Genomic DNA, 20955 nt, shown 5'->3' on the forward strand with positions numbered 1-20955 from the left:
ACAAAAGTGATATGGAAAGTTTGTGCGAGATATACAATGGAAATCGGATAGAAAATGGGGAAGATTTGGGTTTTTTTTTAATCAGACTGAAAAAAAAGAGGGGACAGAAGCAGAAAGAAATGGGATACATCAAATTACAAAATAAAGACATCTGAAATTCTCTTTTTTTTTTTAATCTAAAGATTTTATTATCCTATCCTGAATGGGTCTGGGTACATGCCATAGTGTGTGGCACAGTGCCACGTGGTTGCTGACCAAAACATACTCGAAGAGCATGTGATCTTAGAACACCTCATGGAAGATTCGTGGGCTAATTTGTACAAGATAAACATTACAATAAGAAGAGTTAAGATAACCTGGTATAGAAACAATGCATACTGCTTAAACTGTATTTTGCATAACTGACCATTGCAATTGAAGTAGTAAGTAGTTTCTGTCTTAGACTGTACAGGGACTGAGCTGGTACATTGACACGAAACACTGGTACAGTTCACCCGCTGCTCCGTGCAACGTTCGATAGCATTTCCTGATCCTAAAAAAGCCATTCGTTTGACATCCCGGGATGACTGGGCTTTGTGGCTTGCAACACATTCACCTATGGCATGACGGCGAGAGCAGACAATACCAACGGTAGAATCAAGTCTGACAATTTCTTCCCGATGGGAGCTACCACGTGAAGACCGGAGCACCACACATCTGTTCACTTTACATGATATTTGCGTATTCTTTGAACCGTTAAAAGTGGTCGTCTCTGAACATGATTTGGACTTGCACAGGTGGTAAACGCTACAAGAGTCGTCCGCTGAATTATTCCTCACTGAGCAGGCACTTATAAAGTGAAGGCATGATGTTGGCGATCGACCATAAGGGGTGTTCTGTATACCTACTGTTGAATGAACAATGTTCTTGTGGAAAGGGGTAGATAGATCTACACAAGTACATGCTGGCCCTACAATCTCTAACACATTGCATGTGTAATCAAACATGTTATCAAACAAACACATCTTGCTTCACTTACTCAGTCTAAACAAAAACAAAAAGTAGATAACAAAAGAGTGGAATGAATCGATAGGTAAGTTAATAAATATAGTGTACCTAATTTCTTCAAGACTTCCTGATTTTCAGCAAGCCTTAAGATGACTGCAAGGCAGTTAAATATCTCTCTCCTCCAGAGAAAAAACTAGCTGTGTTTAACGAATACAAAAAGTATCCTTTGTAAAGACTACAAATCAAATTCAAAAGTAATTATAACAGCTCAATTATTATAAAAATTGCGAAGTATTAGTTACTTAAATATATATATGTATTACAGTATTAGCAATTTCTAAGAAAGATTAAGGTTAACTTCAAGATCTTACTTTGAAAAGAGAAATATCACTTGTGCAATATGAAAAAAAAATCCTTGAAGGCTTACGATATTTTGATTAAATGCAACAAACAAATTTCACACAGAAATGACAATTCTAATATACCAACTACCAATTCAGATAATGTTATAATAGATATCGACCCGAACGATATCAGGTTCTATAAGATTCAGTATTGTCTCCTGACACGCTTCGTATTCGATCTCGCACACAAACTGACGGGAAGGCAGCAATCCCAGGGGATGACAGACTCCCCCAGGATTCAAAACGCGGTTGGGTATCGTCTCGACTACTCGTGCTCGAATTCGTCGACTTCAGTACTCTCTTCTCCAATAAAGAATTCGACTACCTCCTCCTCGTCGTTCTCCTCGTCGTGTTCAATCTCGTCGGTGTCCAAACCTGATAAAAACAGACAATTTTTAGAGTACAATTAAAAAATGTGATGCTGTATCAATAGGTTTTCTTCAATCTATTTATGTAACATGGTTTAAAACACTTGCTATTAGTCGTTAGCTTGTTTTTCAGCAAGTCCATTAAAAAAGTCAGACATACAGTTGTGCTCAAATTTAGTAAACCCCATCATAAAATGCATTCCATCATGCTGAGCTTTGAATGTAGACAATACTACAATATTCGGTAAACTCAGAGAAACAAACTTTATTAAATGTAATATTTAATTACCCAACTTCACAATTAACTATCAAAAACATGGCAGAACATGAACACTTTAAATATGTTCAATTTATGAGCACCACTGTATAGTCAACAATCAGCTTACATATTCCCACTTAATTTCCGATATGTATCCTAAATGAAGGTGTGGAGCATTGTGGCCCAGTGGGTAAGTCTCCGGACTTTGAAACAGATTCCCAGCCATGGCGTAATTTCCTTCAGCAAGAAATTCATCCACTTTGTGCTGCACTCAACCCAGGTGAGGTGAATGGGTACCTGGCAGGAATTTATTCCTTGAAATGCGTGTGTAATCTTAGTAATTACAGCTGCCAAGCAACAGCTGGGGTGGAAGCGCATAGAGACATTACTCATAATTGTGTTATGCGCTATACAAGAACTGTTTATTATTATTATTAGATGTGGCTACTAACCTCCTCTCAGTTGCATCCTCGTCTCCTTCTCAGCATTGTATCTCTTCTTCAACCTCTCCAAGACTTCCAGGAAATCATTCATCTGTTGCTGGCGACGTTCGATCAGCTCCTGTGAACACAAGATATGAATTCATTTAGTATAATACAAAGAGGTCAAGAATATATTATACAGCTCCCAAGAATGTTCTGTAATCTGATTGGTCCAAATCGGATCACATGATAGCATTCTTGTGCATAGAGGACCTTGGTAATGAACTCTGTGCTCGGCTCGCCAAATTGATATACCGCACTCGGTCCTGCGGACCTCGGTGTGTACATCCATTGGCTCTTCTCAATACAATACAAGGGGGGGGCAGCCTTAACAGCCCCATTTCCTCAACTTCTCATGTCTGGCAAGATTCATAACTAGAATGAATTCACTACTCGGTACATTCATATAAAATTATTATACTACCAAGTAGCAAAACATTACATTGCTTTCATGCAGCATTGAGATCATAACTATTAATTTAATAAGTGTTCATTAGGAGACAATGGTAGCTGATTGAATGTGTCGATTCACATACCTTTGATGCCTTGGACTTTCTCTTGGCGTCTTGGAGCTCAAACATCTTGTTGTACATCTTCATGTTCTTCTTGATCTCCTGAAAAGATATCATACCACATTACAACCATACATTTCACTTCAGCTTCCACACAAATCATCTGTTGCTCAAGAGTTGCTTAAAAAGGCAATTTAGTAATTATCTATGGCAATCATTTTGAACAGGCAACATGACCCTTCAAAGATAATACATTTTGAAATAGGAAGGTCCTGGAGCAGAAAACTCGAGGTATGTAGATTTGTCAGAATATCCTAATATGCTAATGTATCTGGTCTGTCGGCACAAGACTACATGGCTGTCAGACAGCTAGGGTAGTCTTGCTTCAAGGACCGGATTAGTCTTACTCTCAGCCATTTGTTTGGACTTCAAGTGACCACTGAACAGGTCACATGATGTGGCAGAAACAAGGCTGCATTCTTTCTTCCAATTATAAATCAAATAATTACATTAGGGTGTCAGCGATCACAAATAAAGAGCCGAGGAAAGCTGTATAATGTTGACAAAACTGAAATTGGCTGAAAATCAAACACAAAACGAGCTGAAATCGGATTAAAAAGCTCTCATCCCTGATTACAAGTCAATGATTAAGTTAATTATTCAAAATGAATGACAAAGCATGTCCTAATCTTTGCTTTAAAGTTAAAAACATTTTGATAAATCAACAAGCTTGTTCCATCGTTTTCCCCAAAAAGAAAACAGTGAAAGAAGTGAATAACCTTAATCCACTACATATTCTTGAAAATCAACATATTTCTTAGATTCTACCAACCTTCCTCCCCCCCCCCCCCGGGCATGCAGTGAAAAAAACAAAATGTTATGACTATACCTTAATCTTATCTTCGGTAAGCGGAGTAGGTGGACGAGGGCGCCAGAGCGCTTGACAGAATCTCTCTCGGTCACACTTCTGAAGAAGCTTACCCTGGAAACTCCAGACCCAGTATGCATTGTCAACCTGGATGTAAAATAAAACAAAACAAACTTAGGCATAAATTTCTCTCTCGATTACTTACTTTAATATCCTAAACATTGAAAAATACATTACCGGTAAGTAGTCTCCAATGTAGGGACAGCAAATTTCTGGAAGATGGAAAATATGTTTTGGTCTTTACTTCTCATGTATAAATTCATTTGAAATTACCTTTGCAAAATTGATTTCATATTTCTGCTGTGTACAATTTCTATGACAAACAGAATTTCCATTAGATATAACTCATATGGCGCATCCCCAAAAAAATCTGAAACAAGAAAGACCATCCTCGTAAAAACCATTTCGTGCATCGCCCAAAGATTGTAATGGAGTAGTTAAGGTCTTGTGATGACGTTGTTTAAAGTAACAATTTTGAATTCAGTTCTGTGTATAAGCCAGTTCCTAGTTCCACTCTGCGCATGATCAGAGGAAGGTCATTTGTACTAAAGTGACATGGTAGTTTAAAATTTAATGAGATAAGCACCAACTTCGATGTCTTGATTATTCATATATTCTTTTGGATTGTGTTTTTTCATTCACATCGACAAAAACAATGCGTCCACGAATGACTGGTACATTTCAGTTAGCCAAGTACATTGTACAACATCCTCTAATATACCTTTATAGAGTGTTCATTGATGTGCTATTCTAGTCACCTGGTCTATTCAATTTCTTCACCACGCTATGTAAGGCATGCATATGTAATATCTTGCTTCTTAATGAAAGAAATGAAAGGTCATTTGACCAAAATTGTTCATGAAGTAACTATAAACTGGTCTATTAGCAGCCAGGGTCTTGTCAATAAAAACAGCTTCACAGATTATACATCACATGACCTTTGACCTATACTGACCTTATGACTCCACCAGCTGACCCCAGTGATGACATAGCGACCGGTAGGATCCCATTCGACGTCCGTTGCCATGAAGTGCTCAGTGGCATTCATCATGGTGATCGTATCGTTGCCAGTGTCGATGAACTCAAACACACCATTCATACTGTCAGGTGGGGGAAAAAGGGAAGCAATATTATTAATTTGCAGAAAAGGTTAAAGCTGTAAACTCTTATGCTTTTCATGTAAAACAGTGAATTTGTATGATATATTTACAATGACTTTTTGCAATCTGGGGGGAATTAGGCTGAAAGTGTAATTGAAATAAGAACCAATCTTTTCCCTGCAACACATCTAAACCATCCCATTCTTATGTCTTATGCCATTCTGTATGATTGCATTTTACACACGTACAAAAAGTTGTTGCAGTAGTAATGTTTATACAACAAAATTCCACACTATTGAAAATGAAATTAAAAAAGATTGAATTTAATTCTGCAAATTATCCATTACAGCTACACAACTTGGTAGAGAAACACTGCCTGTAACCCATTCCTTTCCAATAATAATTTGCTTTATTATTGTGGCTCAATACCAATTATCATTTAATCTACTTTCGTCAATGATATTTGAAACATGATAAAAATCTACATAGATAAAGCATGATGAATGTTTGAAGCTTTTTTTGGCATTTTCTTGTATCTTATAGGCTTGCAACTAAAAACAAGTGGAATACCTCTGGCTGTCTCACCTGCATCACGCAATTCAACACAGCAGCAGTGCTGACTTTGAAAACTACTATAACTTGCACAAGATGTTCAGTGATACTTGGATACTCTTATTTCCACATTTTATGAACTAGGCCAATACACTTTACAGAGATAGGATGGTAATTCAACAAATACCCCCAATGTGGCCAAAGTTCATTGACCTCATATGACCTTTGACCTTGATCATGTGACCTGAAACTTGCACAGGATATTCAGTGATACTTGATTACTCTTATGTCCAAGTTTCAAAAGTCAGATCAATAAACTTGCAAAGTTATGATGGCAATTCAACAGATACCCCCATTATGGCCAAAGTTAATTGACCTTTGACCTTGGTCATGTGACCTAAAATGTGCACAAGATGTTCAGTGATACTTGATTACTCTTATGTCCAAGTTTTATGAACTAGACCAACATACTTTTAAAGTTTTGATTGTAATTCAACAGATACCCCCAAATCGGCCAAAGTTCATTGACCCTAAATGACCTTTGACCTTGGTCATGTCACGTGAAACTCTAATAGGATGTTCAGTAATACTTGATTAAGTATTATGGCCAAGTTTCATGAACTAGGTCCATATACTTTCTAAGTTATGATGTCATTTCAAAAACTTAACCTTAGGTTAAGATTTAATGTTGACGCCGCCGCCGTCGGAAAAGCGGTGCCTAGTCTCACTCTGCTATGCAGGTGAGACAATAAACCAAACATAAATGCCCTACAAGATTTTGTGTGGGATACAGGTGTATCTGGTCTGTCGGCACAAGACTACATGGCTGTCAGACAGCATGGGTAGTCTTGCTTCAAGGACCGGATAGGATTTAATCTCAGCCATTTGTATGGACTCCAAGCAACCACTGAACAGGTCGCATAGAGTGTGTCAGAAACATGGCTCAGTGGAAACAGAGAGGAAGGAATATGAAAAGTGCATGACTTACCTCCGAAGCCCAGCGAGCACAACAAACTGACCAGTAGGGGACCAGAAGATACTATTGGCTGTTCTCCTTTCCATAGTCTCTGTACAAATAAAAACAAAAAATTAAATTACGTTTTGGCTGATCAGTAGGATAAACCATTGTCAGAGATGTTTAATAAACAGATATAGGGTGAATTATTTTTCAAAAATTTTCAATAGTACAGACATGTCTTTAGTATTGTGTCAATACCTTGAAAATTCTGGTACAAGCATAAAAAAAATTCGGGTTTACTTATCAAAACTAACTGCCTAAATCTGCAACACTGAATAAGATTTAATATTGCAATGAATGGGGATTTTCCAGGGCTTTTTTCAGCATTTTGGGGGCCAAACTGCCCCAACCCCTTGTATTTTTTTTTTCGTTCTGGTGTATCTGGTCTGTCGGCACAAGACTACATGGCTGTCAGACAGCATGGGTAGTCTTGCTTCAAAGACCAGAATGGTTTTACTCTTAGCCAATTGTTTGGACTCCAAGCAACCACTGAACAGGTCACATGATGTGGCAGAAACATGGCTAAATAATGACAAGTATTAAGAGGTGAAATATGAAACTTCAGTATGCACAAACCAACAATATTTTTCACACTTATCTTCCTAGATACATGTATGACTAGGAAAATATGTGAGCAGTTGTTACTTTCACAATATCAACACACTTATACAAGCAAATTTTAAAGGCTGGCTAGCAAATTCATAACCATAAAACCAATAAATGTGAGCAAAATAAGACAAGCTTGCAGGTCAAACTCACTGATAAGCTCTACTTTTCCCTTTGGCCTGATGTTGTAGAAGCTAACCGAGATTCGAGGGGCTTCACCATGTAGGATGGCAAACTTGTTCCCTGTTGGCTCCCATGCAAACGCCACAATGACTTCCTTCACTTCTAACGAATCCACCGGAATCTGCTTCTCTTGCATTCGGAAGATCTCGAAGTTCGTGAATTGATTCTGAAAAATTGAGCACATTTAAAAAAGAAATTCTGTCAATGCTCTGGAAAACATTTTAGTTTTCTGAATTTCAAAGATCTCAAATTTGTTTCCATAGAAGACACAAATAAAAGCAGGGGAAATTTTGTTGATCGTTCAAGAAAAGACTTCAGATGTTAGGAATTATTGTTTGAAATATTTTTATATGAAAAGGGAAAATGATAGAATAGTGATGGATTAAAAGATGTATACTACGTCATTGGCAAACACCCAATGATTTTCTATGGCACAGAAAACACGCTGCCTATGACAATTTTCTTCCATAAAAATAAAGATGTTGGATTAGTTTAATAATGAAAAATATGTTAAAAAAATAAACTTGTCAATTTCACATATTTTTTTTCAAAATTTCAGAATGATTTTCCATATCAAAATGAGGCTTAACAGTAAATTCCATACCAAATTTTTACCACACAATGATGGTAAAGTTGCTGTCACAAGTCAATAACATATTGAAGGACTGGTTTCCAAGTTCTTAAATACATTAAGTCTGTATCTGGTCTGTCGGCACAAGACTACATGCCTGTCAGACAGCATGGGTAGTCTTGCTTCAAGGACCGGATAGGATTTACTCTCAGCCATTGTTTGGACTCCAAGCAACCACTGAACAGGTCACATGATGTGGCAGAAACATGGCTGAATCTTTAGACAATAACACATCTATAGGAATCAAATTACAATGAATGAATTTTGCTGTGTAGCAAGAGCTCATATCCCATGAGATAATCTTAAGGCCACCGCACACCTTACGACCCGACTGGTCTGCGACTGGCTTGCGACTGAGTGAGGGGAGATGAATCGTAAGGTGTGCAGTGGCCTTTAAACACACATAAAATAGCAAAAGCTGAATTTCTAATTCCATAAATCAAATATCTTTGCCCAAGGGAAAGCAATTTTTTGTAACCAGATTATGAAAAACAGATGTAATATCCCTCTTCTAAGTCAAACTTCTGCAAAGTCAAAAGATTTCTGGGATCCCAGGCAATTCAACTTGCGCAATGTTACACATCATCTGTCCGTTGGCATCTAACCACAACTTAAGTCACACTTAATTCTTTGTGAAACACACCCCTCCAAGCTTTGTCTCTACTCACTCAGCTTCTTGCTCTCTGAGAGCCTATCAACCTTGCAGCACATACAATGACCTTGTTTGTCAGGCCAAAGACCTTGTTTGTCAGGTCAATGACACTGTTAAGTCCAAGTCCTTGTTTGTTACTTTAAGGTTTGACTGTACTCACCTTCTTGCACTTTGAGAGTCTATCAACCTTGCAGCACATACAGTGACCTTGCTTGTCAGGCCAATGACACTGTTAAGTCCAAGTCCTTGTTTGTTACTTTAAGGTTGACTGTACTTACCTTCTTGCTCTTGGAGAGCCTATCGACCTTGCAGCACATGTAATGGCCCTGTTTCTGCCAATGTAGCTTACAATCAGCCACGTTGAAGAGATTCTTGACTCTAACTTCTTTCCTAGAAGGGATGGCAATCAATGTCACTCGGGCCGGGTTCTCTTTCTCTTCTGGAGTCCAGTAACTCAGGATATTACTTGCAGGTGACCAACAGAACTCCCTGCATAATGGAGTGATACATTGAATTTGATTGAAATAATACTGATGTAGATCACAAAATTTGCAAGGCACTTATATTTTTGTCTCTCTGCCTATCTCTGTTTTTATCTATTTGCACTGTATCTATCAATCTGTCAGAGAGTTTGTCCTTCTGTCTATCTACTAATCTATCTATCAATCTATCTGCCTGCCTATCTGTCTGTTTATCCATCTTTCTATTTGTTTGTGTTTGTCAGACTCTCTGTCTATTATATGTCAAATTATCTATCTATCATTCATCCATCCACCCACCCACCCATCAACCTTTCCATCCATCCATCCATCCTTTCTTCCTTCCATCCACCCATCAACCTATCCATCCATCCATCAACCCATCCATCGACCATTCCATCCACCCACCCATCAACCTATCCATCCATCCATCCATCAATTATTCCATCATCTTTACATCTATCTCAATTTCTGTCCATCTCTCTGGATGTTTGTCAAATATTATTTCCTACTCTCTGAATATAATTCATGGTCCTACTTCAGTCTCCAAAAACAAACTAATCATTTAAGTTGTTAAAACGTTTCAATGATTCTATCCGCTAACAATACTCAAATCAGAATTCACCTAGATAAAATGTATCTGGTCTGTCGGCACAAGACTACATGGCTGTCAGACAGCTGGGGTAGTCTTGCTTCTTGGACCGGATTAATCTTACTCTCAGCCATTGTTTGGACTCCAAGCGACCACTGAACAGGTCACATGATGTGGCAGAAACATGGCTGAATCATTGGGCAAAAACACATCTCTAGGAAACAAACTACACTGAATGGGTTATATCAGGGTTCCCAGCTTTTCGAGAAAACAAAATTCCCTAATTTTTCCCTGATGAAGTTTAAAAATTCCTTGATAATTATTTAAACCAATTCCCAGGTTGTATGTTTCCTAAGTTTTTGCTGTGAATTACATGTATTTTCAGTATAAAAACAATAATGTAAAACTTAGTACTATTTACACAGGCATGTAATGGCCTCCTTTCTGATAGTCATAGTTTCCTCACCTTATACAGAAAGAGGTTGATATGCAACAAAATATAACAGAGTCAGACTGACTACCGTGCTTTTGACTTTTGGGCTGATCAAAATTCCCTTATTTTTCCCTCATTTTCTCCTGATTCGTGGTATTTTTAAAATCAAATTCCCTCATTTTTCCCTGACTGGGAAAAAGTAAAATAATTTTCTGTTTTCTCCGATGAAAGACTGGGAACCCTGGTATATACTCTACTGCATTGCAAGAGCTCATTTTTCCTTCTTACTGTGCCTCATGATATTCTCAAATATCTCACAGACTCTGTACAGATCAGCTTTGAAGAAATCTGTTTTCTAACAGTTCAATATTCTCAAGTTGAAATTCTGTTTTAGATTACAGGATTTGACAAAAATGCTACCTTATTATGCAATATAAATATGACAAACTCATCTTTATTTCACCCGAAATGCAATATCATATATTCCATGACAAAATTATGCTCCCAACCATCATATAAAATACAACTGGGAATTTAATAGAAATTGTAATAATCTTACCTAATGCCCACTATTTTTAGACTCTTTTTCTCCAGCAGTCCAAATGAAGGAGTCTCATATATACTAAGTGTGTCTTCTGACATCCTAGCAAAGTACTTTCCATCATGACTCCACCTATGAAGAAGGCAGAAGAAATGAAAATGCAGCTTTGATTACAGTGGAGAGTAAAGTTAGAAAAAAATGACAATTAAACTACAGCTTTCCATCATGACCCAACCTATTGAGAAAGCAGAAAAAGACAGTGTAGTAGGGTTGTAGCAGATAAGTGGAGTTAGAATGAAGTAGGCAACCCTGAAAAATGGCAACGTCTACTTTCAATCATGGCTCAAGCTTCAAAGAATGTAGAGAGAATATGCAGTTTGAGTGCAGTGGAGATCTGGTATTAGAATAAAAAGTATGCAACATTTAAAAAACATGTAGCGTTGCAATTTTCTTAACATATTCTCTGAGTACACATGGGCACTTGGATAAAACTATTAACCACCTTGTATGACTGACCTCCAATTTTCCCATCCTTGCTTCACTTCATGAATTGCTCAAACTATCACTGATTCTAGAACATTTCAAACTTATCTGAACTCCAAAAAAAAAAGACAAATGACTTCAGAAAGGTCCCAAAAGATGGTGTTGGATGTAAATATTTAATTGAATTTCCAATACATATTTTTTTTTAAAGAAAAACGTGAAGACAAGCTTATGTATCTGGTCTGTCGGCACAAGACTACATGGCTGTCAGACAGCATGGGTAGTCTTGCTTCAAGGACCGGATAGGATTTAATCTCAGCCATTTGTATGGACTCCAAGCAACCACTGAACAGGCTGCATAGAGTGTGTCAGAAACATGGCTAAATCTGTACACCACCGACTCCACATGAGGTATTAGCATTGAACTAGTGCAACAAACTAGACAGGTAGGGCTCTGTTTAGTGACATGGGTCAACAAACTCGGCAAAGCAACATTTTGGGATACAAAGTCATTGTAAAATGAGGGGCCACACAAATGCTACATAGACAAGCAACTGAGACATAGTCAAGGTGAAAAAAATATAGACAAATTAAAAAAAAATTGTTGCAAGTCAAAAAAAATATTTGTAAACTAATTTATCCATATTTAAGTGGAGTACTGGTGAAATAAATAAATGTTACTGATGCAAGTCATACCACCTTTATGGAATCTTCATGTTGTGGAGTTCAAAAGATATTTGTGGCTTAAAATGAATGATGTGCTCTTCTTAATAGCAAAAGTGGTGGGATTTTTCTCACCATATACAAAATCTACATTCTGCAAAGACATTGCTGATCTTTGCTGCACCATAACTGAACAAATCTTATATGGGGGGGGGGGAAACATTGGAAAGGGATGCTACATACTTGAATACTGGCCAATTTGAAGCATTTTCACATGAGAAACCTCTCTTCTTGGCTCCCGTCTTGATGTCCCAGATGATGATCGCTTGAGACTCGTCTCTCGGATCATGAAGAGGGCTGAACGTCACAATATACCTGACAAGGCGAATAAGAGGGAGGGAAATAGAATTAAATAAGAAGAAATCATATCTCAAAAACAATATACCGGGTATGCAATACTCATATAACTAAGACATAATACAACATCATTACCCCAGCTTTGGTACAGCTGCCAATAAGGCAATTCAGCTTTGCAGGGTATACAATCCTAATGGGCACCCTAACCAAGGATGATTGTGGCAAATGTAGGTTAACACCTTGCAGAGGACGATGCGGAGGCAGGCATCAAACCCAGAACCTAATGATCTATAATCTGGATCTATGTGGAAGGTTTCCACTCCCCCTTCTTCCTACACATGCAAACGAAAAACACTAAATTTCATACAAGTTGAATCGCGATCTGTTTAATCAATCATATTAGCTCTTCAAAATTTTAATAACTCCTGATGCACTTATGTATCTGGTCTGTCGGCACAAGACTACATGGCTGTCAGACAGCATGGGTAGTCTTGCTTCAAGGACCGGATTAGTCTTACTCTCAGCCATTTGTTTGGACTCCAAGCGACCACTGAACAGGTCACATGATGTGGCAGAAACATGGCTGTATTTCTTTTATTTAACTCAAATTAAACAGTATTTGCAGAGGGATCAAATATCAATCCAACATTAAGACTGTCCCATTGTGGGGCCACTTTCACAACAGACTTCCGATTATGGCAGCTTTGCCATTATGGTAAATACCATGGTAACAGTGCTCAGCAGCCAATCACAATCAATGTTTCCATGGTAGTTACCATAATGGCAAAAGTTACCATAATCACAACGAAAAGACAGACCAGGGGCCTGTTGCATAAAACTTTTTACTTGAGAAAAATCTGGTAAAAACTGAAAACTAAGGTTAGTCTGATTTTTGCCATTGACTTTAACACAGGGCAAAAACTACAGTAAAAACAACCTGAGTTTTCTCAGGTAAAAAGTTTTATGCAACGGGCCCCAGGGCCTCTAAATATAACAGTGTTTGACCCACTGAAAGTCACCCTGGTAAAATAAGACATAATAAATAAAACAAATAAGTAGACCAATGAATAAAACAAAATAAAACAAATTATTCCTGTCCTACTACATACCTTTCGCATGGGGAAACATCAATGAGCTGGACACCAGGATGGGCAAACCTTCTGATCTGCTGGAAGTTTTCCCCTCCCCACAATGCAATACCTTTCTGATGGAAGGTCACGAGATACGTCCCTAACGGAGACCAGCGAATGTACGTCTCCGTCCACCGCTGGAAAGAAATATTTCACAATAGAGATGGATCAAATTCACTTCATAGTCTACTTCACAGTCTAATATCTCCATCTATTCGATATACAAAATCACTTTGGTCTACTTGACATTTGGTAGATTATTTTTGGTCAAATATCCACTCACGCCTAGTGATGTTCAGATATTCAAATTTCAACTTTGTATACCAAATATTTTTGCATTTTGACAAGTGAAAATTTGCATACAACTTTTCTCTGAGGAATATGTATCTGGTCTGTCGGCACAAGACTACATGGCTGTCAGACAGCATGGGTAGCCTTGCTTCAAGGACCGGATAGGATTTACTCTCAGCCATTTGTTTGGACTCCAAGCAACCACTGAACAGGTCACATGATGTGGCAGAAACAAGGCTATATGAAATGGAAAGTGTATGTGAATAAGTGTGCTCGTCATTCTGTGAAATAAGTACATCTGCAAAGTTACATGAAATTTTCATGCGAATATCTGTTTATATGTTTTGTTTTTTTTATTTGGTTTCACTTTGGCAAATCTTTTTGATCATCAGAACTCAAGTGGCTCAACAATTGTAATAATGTGTCGACAATGGGGGCTTCGCATAAAAAAAATGCTCCTGTACAGAATAAACTATGAAATACACAATATTATGTAGACTAGATAAGTAAAGTTGGTCCAATAACAACATTAACATATTATGGTTACAATTGATAATTCATGACGCAAACTGAATAAAATTTTTAACTTCACAATATCAAGTGTGAATTCGAAATTAATTGCTTGACTTATGATCAATTTCTGACCCAAATTTGATTTGCAACTGATTGCAAGTTTCATGAATGCCCCATTAGGAAAAACAAAATATTCAAACATCATCTAACCTTCCTCTCTTCTACAACCGAAGCCTCTGTCTTGCTGTTGAGTAGGATAGCAGTGGTCTCACCACCATCAGATATGACACTGTATTGATCGTTGCATTCCTTATCTAGCAACCAGCTCCTCATGTTACCCTGTCAATACAAACAATCAGTGCATCTAAATGAGGGGTGTTAATGACAAGTGCAGAGCTGCCAACCTGAACAAGAACATTTCAGTATTTTTAAAGCTAAAAGTCAGTATTTTGGTGAGGAAATTAGTATTTTCAAAGAAATACCATAGGACAACACATAAGACTGAAACTTGAGAAATCAGTATTTTGCATGAACCATCAGTATTCTTCTCATTTTTCAGTACTAAATACTGAAAATCAGTACTACTTGGCAGCTCTGCAGTGGGATGCAAGAACAAGAGCGCCATCAAATACTAAATTAAACTGCGGAGTAAAATGTAATTAGTACAATTTTGAAGTTATACAGTGCATCCCACAAAAAGGAACCTCGTTTTCGAAGATAGATTTCACAATTATTGAACATATTTTTAGTATGAATTTGATACTTAAACTGATTTTGACATTAAAATTTCGAACTCGTCTTGCTCTTTAATGCGTGAAGAGTTTGTCACATATATTAAAAGGTATCAAAATGTAGATGAATAAATGAATTGTACAATGACATAATTGAAATATCATCATTAATTTGCCTTTGAAGGAAATTATGTGGGAATACCGGTTTCCTTTTTTTTCTGGGACGCACTGTACAGGGATGCCAGTCACAGCCTCTACACATTGCAGCTCCCTATGTGTTGTACAATACAAAGCCTGAAAAAAAAATGGGAGGTTGCCATTGCCTAAAATCAGAAACAGCCTGCACCAATGCTGGCCTGCAGACTGACATATTTCTTTCAAAATGTACCCGGGTAATTCAAATTGGGATGAACACTTAAACTTTCCAGCACAATACTATAGTGCTCATTGAAACACTTAGAATAAAAGTTGTTGTAAACGTACATTCGGTATACTAACCGCCCTTTCACACGGAACCAAATTTGTAATTTGAATGATTCCAGTGAAAAATAATTCTATTGATGAACTTTGAACACTTGTGAAACTAAACTAGAACCATGAACGCTAATCACAATCACAAATTCTACTCTGGAGGTGAATTCCAATTAAGTTTCACTCAAATTACAGTACAAATTTGTCGTCTGAAAGGGTTGACCTCTGGACATCTTTTGAGGGGCCAAGCTTACGTGACACTTCCGTAGATAATACAATTGTCATGCACTCATCGTTTCGTTTTTGCAATGCAGTGCTTTGATTGGGCTTGATTGACAAGTCACCAAGGACACATTACCGCCTTCGCTCGGGAATTCGACTTCAGATCACAGTTTTAAAGCAAATGTGTGGATGGTACAATGATTCTAAAGACCAATTGCAATCATCATTACAATGCAAAAAGGCCTCAAGACTGCAAGAAAATTATTGAACATAGCAGTCAAAGACGGATAGCTGGACCAGGTGACATGCACACATAATGGATACGTTACCCTCAAGGCACAAGGGTAATGATGGGTCGGTACATTTATTGCTAAAAGCCAGTATGCTGAGCTGGACTTACATGATCTTTGTATGGTTGTTTCTCGGGTGGGGTCCATTCATCCGGTAGATTCATAAACCTTAATATCAAAAGAGGGAATAATCAAATAAAAAATTAATCAAGTCTTTCTTAAATATGAACAAATTTTTACAATTATGTATAAGGCTATTTTCCACGATACAATTCTGCACATAGGATTTTAGATCCAGGCAGTACACATATAGCACTGATCACGCAACTTTTTGCATGCATGTGCATCACAGCTGCCATCAAACTGAGCAAATTTCTGTGATCTGTGTGTCCCACCTTCTCATGGTCACATCAAGCAGTGCACCTCCCTGTCTTCTCTTAGTCTCTAGAACCTTGCCCCCAAAACCATGAACCACTTTTCCTTTCACAAATCGCTAGGATAAACATAGGACCCCCATCCCCCCAAAAAAAGAAAGACACACTTTCAAAGCTGCTTATCTATCAATAACAAGTTGAAAACTACTATAATCAACTACTAACATTATGTCATCTAATAAATGAAAGCATGAAACAACACCCTTGTCCTTATCAAAATCAGGATTATGGCACAAGAAGATTACCATATTAAATCACAATATAAAATGGCTACAAGAAAAGTAACTTACTTGTCAAAATCTGTGATCAAGTTAACAGCAAAAGTATGCTGTTTATCAAGCTTGTACCCACTCAATTGCTTGGCAGCTTCGACTGCGTTTTCAGGTGATTTGTATTCGATGAAAACATACCTGTGTGCAGAAATTAAAAGGAATAAGAATTCTAAATTTTATAAAAGAGGATCCCTGTTGAAGCTTTGCAAAAGAACATTAAAAACGAATCTTGGTAATAAACTTCAGGATTCTTGATCTCTCAAGATTTTTCGTACCAATACTAGAATATTTTAATTCTACAGAATTAGTAAGAAACCTAGAAAGAACCAGAAAGAAAAGGAGGAAGAATTCTCTTCTACAAGGCTATCCTCCAACATCAGAATATTCTCACACACAAGGCCATGACTCAGGAGGTCCGATCATAAACATCAATCAAATCATGACGGGGAAAGAATGAAAATAAGGTAGGGATGCTTGGCCTTTGACCTGTCTCCTCGACCATCACACTAGGTGGATGGAATGCTTGTTAAAAACAGTCTCATGACTTTTATTGCGGTGACAAATGACACCTCAAATATTATCAAACCATCCGGGGTTTATTTACTGAGTTCGAAGGATTCAAAGTGAAACCCGACCCGTAAAGTTCCGAGCCGGACAATGCCAACTCAGCAGGATTCAGTCCGGTAAACAATCTGAGCTACAGGTCTACCACTGACTTTTAAGATTATTACCCTTTTGTCTTGCCATCCTCAGCATCAGGATAGTGCTCTGTGCTGATCTCTCCATACTTGCTACAAACTTTCCTGATGACGTTCTTCAGCTTTGGTAACCGATCTGCTCCAACCTGTGGTACATTGTCGATGACAATTACAGAATCGATGCCAAGAGCTTCCTTTGGTTTGGTTCGAAGTATATCACCGAGAAGCTCTGCAATGAGAGGTCCATACAAGATTTATAAATAATACTAAGTAATGATCTGCAAGTTCAATTAAAAATAAGTCGGGGGAAAAAAAACTTTATTTGAATGCACAATTTAAATTCTTCAGAAACTCAAGTAGCTCTGGCTGCTCTGCCATTTGAGCAAAACTAAGATCTTAGACCCAGCTAGTGTACAAGGTCATGAATGTGAAGACTCAAAGGAAGATCAAACTTTTTAACAGCATTCCGTGAAGAAAGTCAGATACATTACTGATTCCAAATAAAAATGTGGAACAACCTTTTTTGTTACAACTCAACTTTATCATCTGCCGTGCCAGCCACATCCTCTGCGGGAAATGTTTTTCTTGATCTTGTTTAGGCTTTTTTTAGCACTTAATATTGTTAGACTATACATCATCAGTTATTTGCAATGTGCAATCTAGTCTTTTGCAAAGATAAAAGTGAATTTCTAGAACGAAGACTAGGTTTTTGTACCAAATATTTAACATAAAAATAAAAGGTCATCAATCAAAATTTAAAAAAAATGAAGGGCATTTGGTCATGTCTGCATGTTGGTCACCAGAGCCGAGTCAGGGTCAGCTCAGAGACAGAGTCTAGACACAGATGTCTCCACTCCAGCTCCACCAGCATTACAATTAACAATTTTACATCCAGAAACTTGATCTCGTCTCATCTCAAGCCTAGACTTGAGACAAGAGACACAACGAACAATTGTGTACAACGGATAGCGGAGCGTGAACGTAGCGGTCGTGTACATTTTTGCTTATTACATGACGTCATCCAGCCCCTGCCGAGAACCAATTTATGAATGAAAATATAGTAAGCATGCGCAGTGCAAGCCTTTTATTTCCCCACACAGAATTCCACCAAAACAAGTGTGCAATTCTCTATCACCTCGTACCAAAATCGACCTAGAATTTCACTTTCCCGTATTTTATATGAATTATGAAAGGTATTCTCGGAGGATCTATTTTCTCACCGATACTGCACAGGTAAGCAAATTTCGATTACTTCTTGCTTTTCCGTCAAAATCTTACGAATTAGCGTCTATATGCCATCGTGTTCGTTGGAATTTGTAGAGTCTATCGCAACGTGCACAAAGTCAATTGGCTTCCGGGTTTCGGAGCGTTACTTGAATATGCATGAAATTGCAGAGTTTCGATAATTTTTGATCGATACCGGAGCGATCCGATCACGAACCAAAACTATTTACGGCGTGCACAACGCGACCGGATATCGTTATCGCTATCGATACTTCCGCACGCAGTCCGAAGGAATTATTTTTGGGACCACGTGGTCATGACGTGATCTGCGCGATTGACCAATCAGCGGTCTTCGAATCGCTGTGCGGAGACGATCTATCCGTTGTACACAGTCTATGGACAATTGTTCGTTGTGAGAGAAAGGGGGTAAACACAAAAATGAAGCCATCCTTTTTTTTGGGGGGGGATGGGGGTTCTTCTGCAATGACAACATACAGTAGAGGCGCTGGTCAGAAAATTGGGATCATCCCAGTTTTCAGGGACTGTCTCAGTTTTCAGAGATTTCTCTACACAAAAAATCTAGGAAAGTTTTATTCACCTTTCAAGTGCCAACACCAATCAAGTGCGCTAGTCAATGTCCCGGGGAGGGGGGCACTCAGTATAAAATTCATAGCGGGTATGTGCTGCGGAGGTGACCCCCATTTTTACACCCGAATTTCCGTTCCAAGGCATAGCATTTTTGTCTTATTGAGAAAAAAAACAAAGAAATCAGCTCCAAGGCATAGCAGTTTCTTATCAAGAAAAAAGAGGAAAGAAATCTGCTCCAAAGCTTTGCATATTTTTTGTTATGCCATTCCGATCTCATTGATCTGCTACTCGAGCTGCAATTTTGGTAAAAAGTGGCCGCAGAGCGTTGTCCTACCATCGCTTCAGCTTTCCGCGAGCGCACCCGGCGGAGGCCGCGCTAGCTGCATCATGCACACATGACCATTCCATAGGGATGCATACACACTGAGTCACACGCTGGCGATCCGTTCCAAGGATCCCCGTTTTCACAAACATTTGTTCTACTTCAGTACTTGTAGTTCCGAAGCCCATTCCGAGGACCCTCCTTTTTACAATCAGCCGGCCCCAAGGCCCACATTTTTTGCCTCGCCCGGTAGCACACCCCTGGCCCTACCATTTTTGGGGTCGAGTGCCCCCCCCCCCCCGGGGTCAATGTAAACATATCAGGTTTCATAACAAGATTATTGGAAGACGGCAATTCATGAAAAAAAGATGAACTTGGGAAATTGATTTGAGCTAGGTCACTGAAACTATTGTTAGCACTTCTAATTTCCGTTATTAATATTGCTGTCTTTGTCCCGCAGGGGGGAAGTGAAACATGATTAGGGCCTACAAATACATGAACCAGTAGAGGCGCTGGTCCAAAAATTGGGATTGTCCTAGAAAACAAGGATATCCTCATAAACCAAGACAAATCGTGTCTTGATAAATTGAGACTGTCCTTGTTTATGGGGGCGTTTTTTTTTCACTTCCCCCTACGGGACAAAGACAGCAATTACGGAAATTGAGAGTGCTAAAAATAGATTCAGTGACCTCGATTCCCCCAGTTCACCATCTATTTTTCATGACTTACCGTCTTCCAATAATCTTGTTATGAAACCTGATATGTTTACATTGACTAGCACACTTGATTGGTGTCGGCACTTGACAGGTGAATGAACTTTCCTAGATTTCTTGTGTGAAGAAATCCTTATAAACTGAGACAGTCCCTGTAAACTGGGACGATCCCAATTTTCTGACCAGCGCCTCTAGTACTCTACTGTGAACAGTTTTAACTTTTAGCCACCAATGCCATACTTGATACTACATCCACCAGCAATCCACCCCCCCTCTATGTCGATATCATTCCATTATTTAAGTTCAGTTACCGTACACTCCCTGCTTCAATTTTCAAAGTTCAATTCTGACTTCTGACTGTGACTGTGTTGTCTGACTTTGAGAGTCTGAGACCGAGTTTCATTCATTTGCACAGATGACATGATTGATTGATACTCAGCATATGCTTCAAAAACATCTCTATTTCTCAACGTACCTTCATCTGTTATATTGTCAACGTAGCCATCCGGGTCGTTAAAGTCGGGCTCTTCCTCATATCCATTTTCCTCTTCATCATTTTGGTCATTTTCGTGAGTCCGGTCCATTTTATTTCTGCCTGCTGTTCTATCCCTCTCGCTGCCTTCCGCCATATTTGTGTGAAGCACGTGTACAGCTCGGGCGCGCGGGCGCGCGCGCTCTACTAAAGCCTCCCATTTTAATTTTTGTGCGTTAAGCACATACACTGAACACCGTACACTTTTGCAAGTATTATATCGCAGACAAATTTGTATTATGATTCTAGGATTATTGATTATACTCCGCGCGCACAACACCCATGGACATTCCC

At 38.5% G+C, this 20955-nt stretch overlaps 1 protein-coding gene across 2 annotated transcripts; it reads right to left on the bottom strand.

Annotated features, from left to right (window-relative positions):
* Positions 1–157: 157 nt before the first annotated feature.
* Positions 158–20795, bottom strand: LOC121422365 (eukaryotic translation initiation factor 3 subunit B-like). 2 transcript variants are annotated; one of them, XM_041617361.1, is made up of 16 exons: positions 20605–20795; positions 17316–17511; positions 16603–16722; positions 15989–16046; positions 14375–14503; positions 13340–13497; positions 12117–12248; positions 10746–10859; positions 8961–9171; positions 7370–7565; positions 6581–6659; positions 4896–5040; positions 3902–4027; positions 3037–3114; positions 2471–2579; positions 158–1766 (listed from the first exon to the last, which is right to left on the bottom strand). In XM_041617361.1, exons 1-16 carry the CDS (start codon positions 20756–20758, stop codon positions 1657–1659), a joined length of 2115 nt encoding a protein of 704 aa, XP_041473295.1. In that variant the 5' UTR covers positions 20759–20795; the 3' UTR covers positions 158–1656. The 2 variants fall into 2 exon arrangements, with proteins under 2 accessions (XP_041473295.1, XP_041473296.1); XM_041617362.1 differs by having other exon boundaries at positions 2474–2579; positions 20605–20794.
* Between the last annotated feature and the right edge of the window lie 160 nt (positions 20796–20955).

This window comes from Lytechinus variegatus, chromosome 10 (assembly GCF_018143015.1).
Source record: "Lytechinus variegatus isolate NC3 chromosome 10, Lvar_3.0, whole genome shotgun sequence".
Classification (NCBI taxonomy): Eukaryota; Metazoa; Echinodermata; class Echinoidea; order Temnopleuroida; family Toxopneustidae; genus Lytechinus; species Lytechinus variegatus.

Bases quoted from the DNA above. Each gene is read 5' to 3' on its own strand.
- LOC121422365 (XM_041617361.1), bottom strand. From the start codon at position 20,758: ATGGCGGAAGGCAGCGAGAGGGATAGAACAGCAGGCAGAAATAAAATG. The intron at 17,512-20,604 runs GTACGTTGAGAA...CTCTCATTGCAG, and splicing joins TGACAATATAACAGATGAAG to AGCTTCTCGGTGATATACTT. The intron at 9,172-10,745 runs GTAAGATTATTA...TCCATTATGCAG, and splicing joins CTAAAAATAGTGGGCATTAG to GGAGTTCTGTTGGTCACCTG.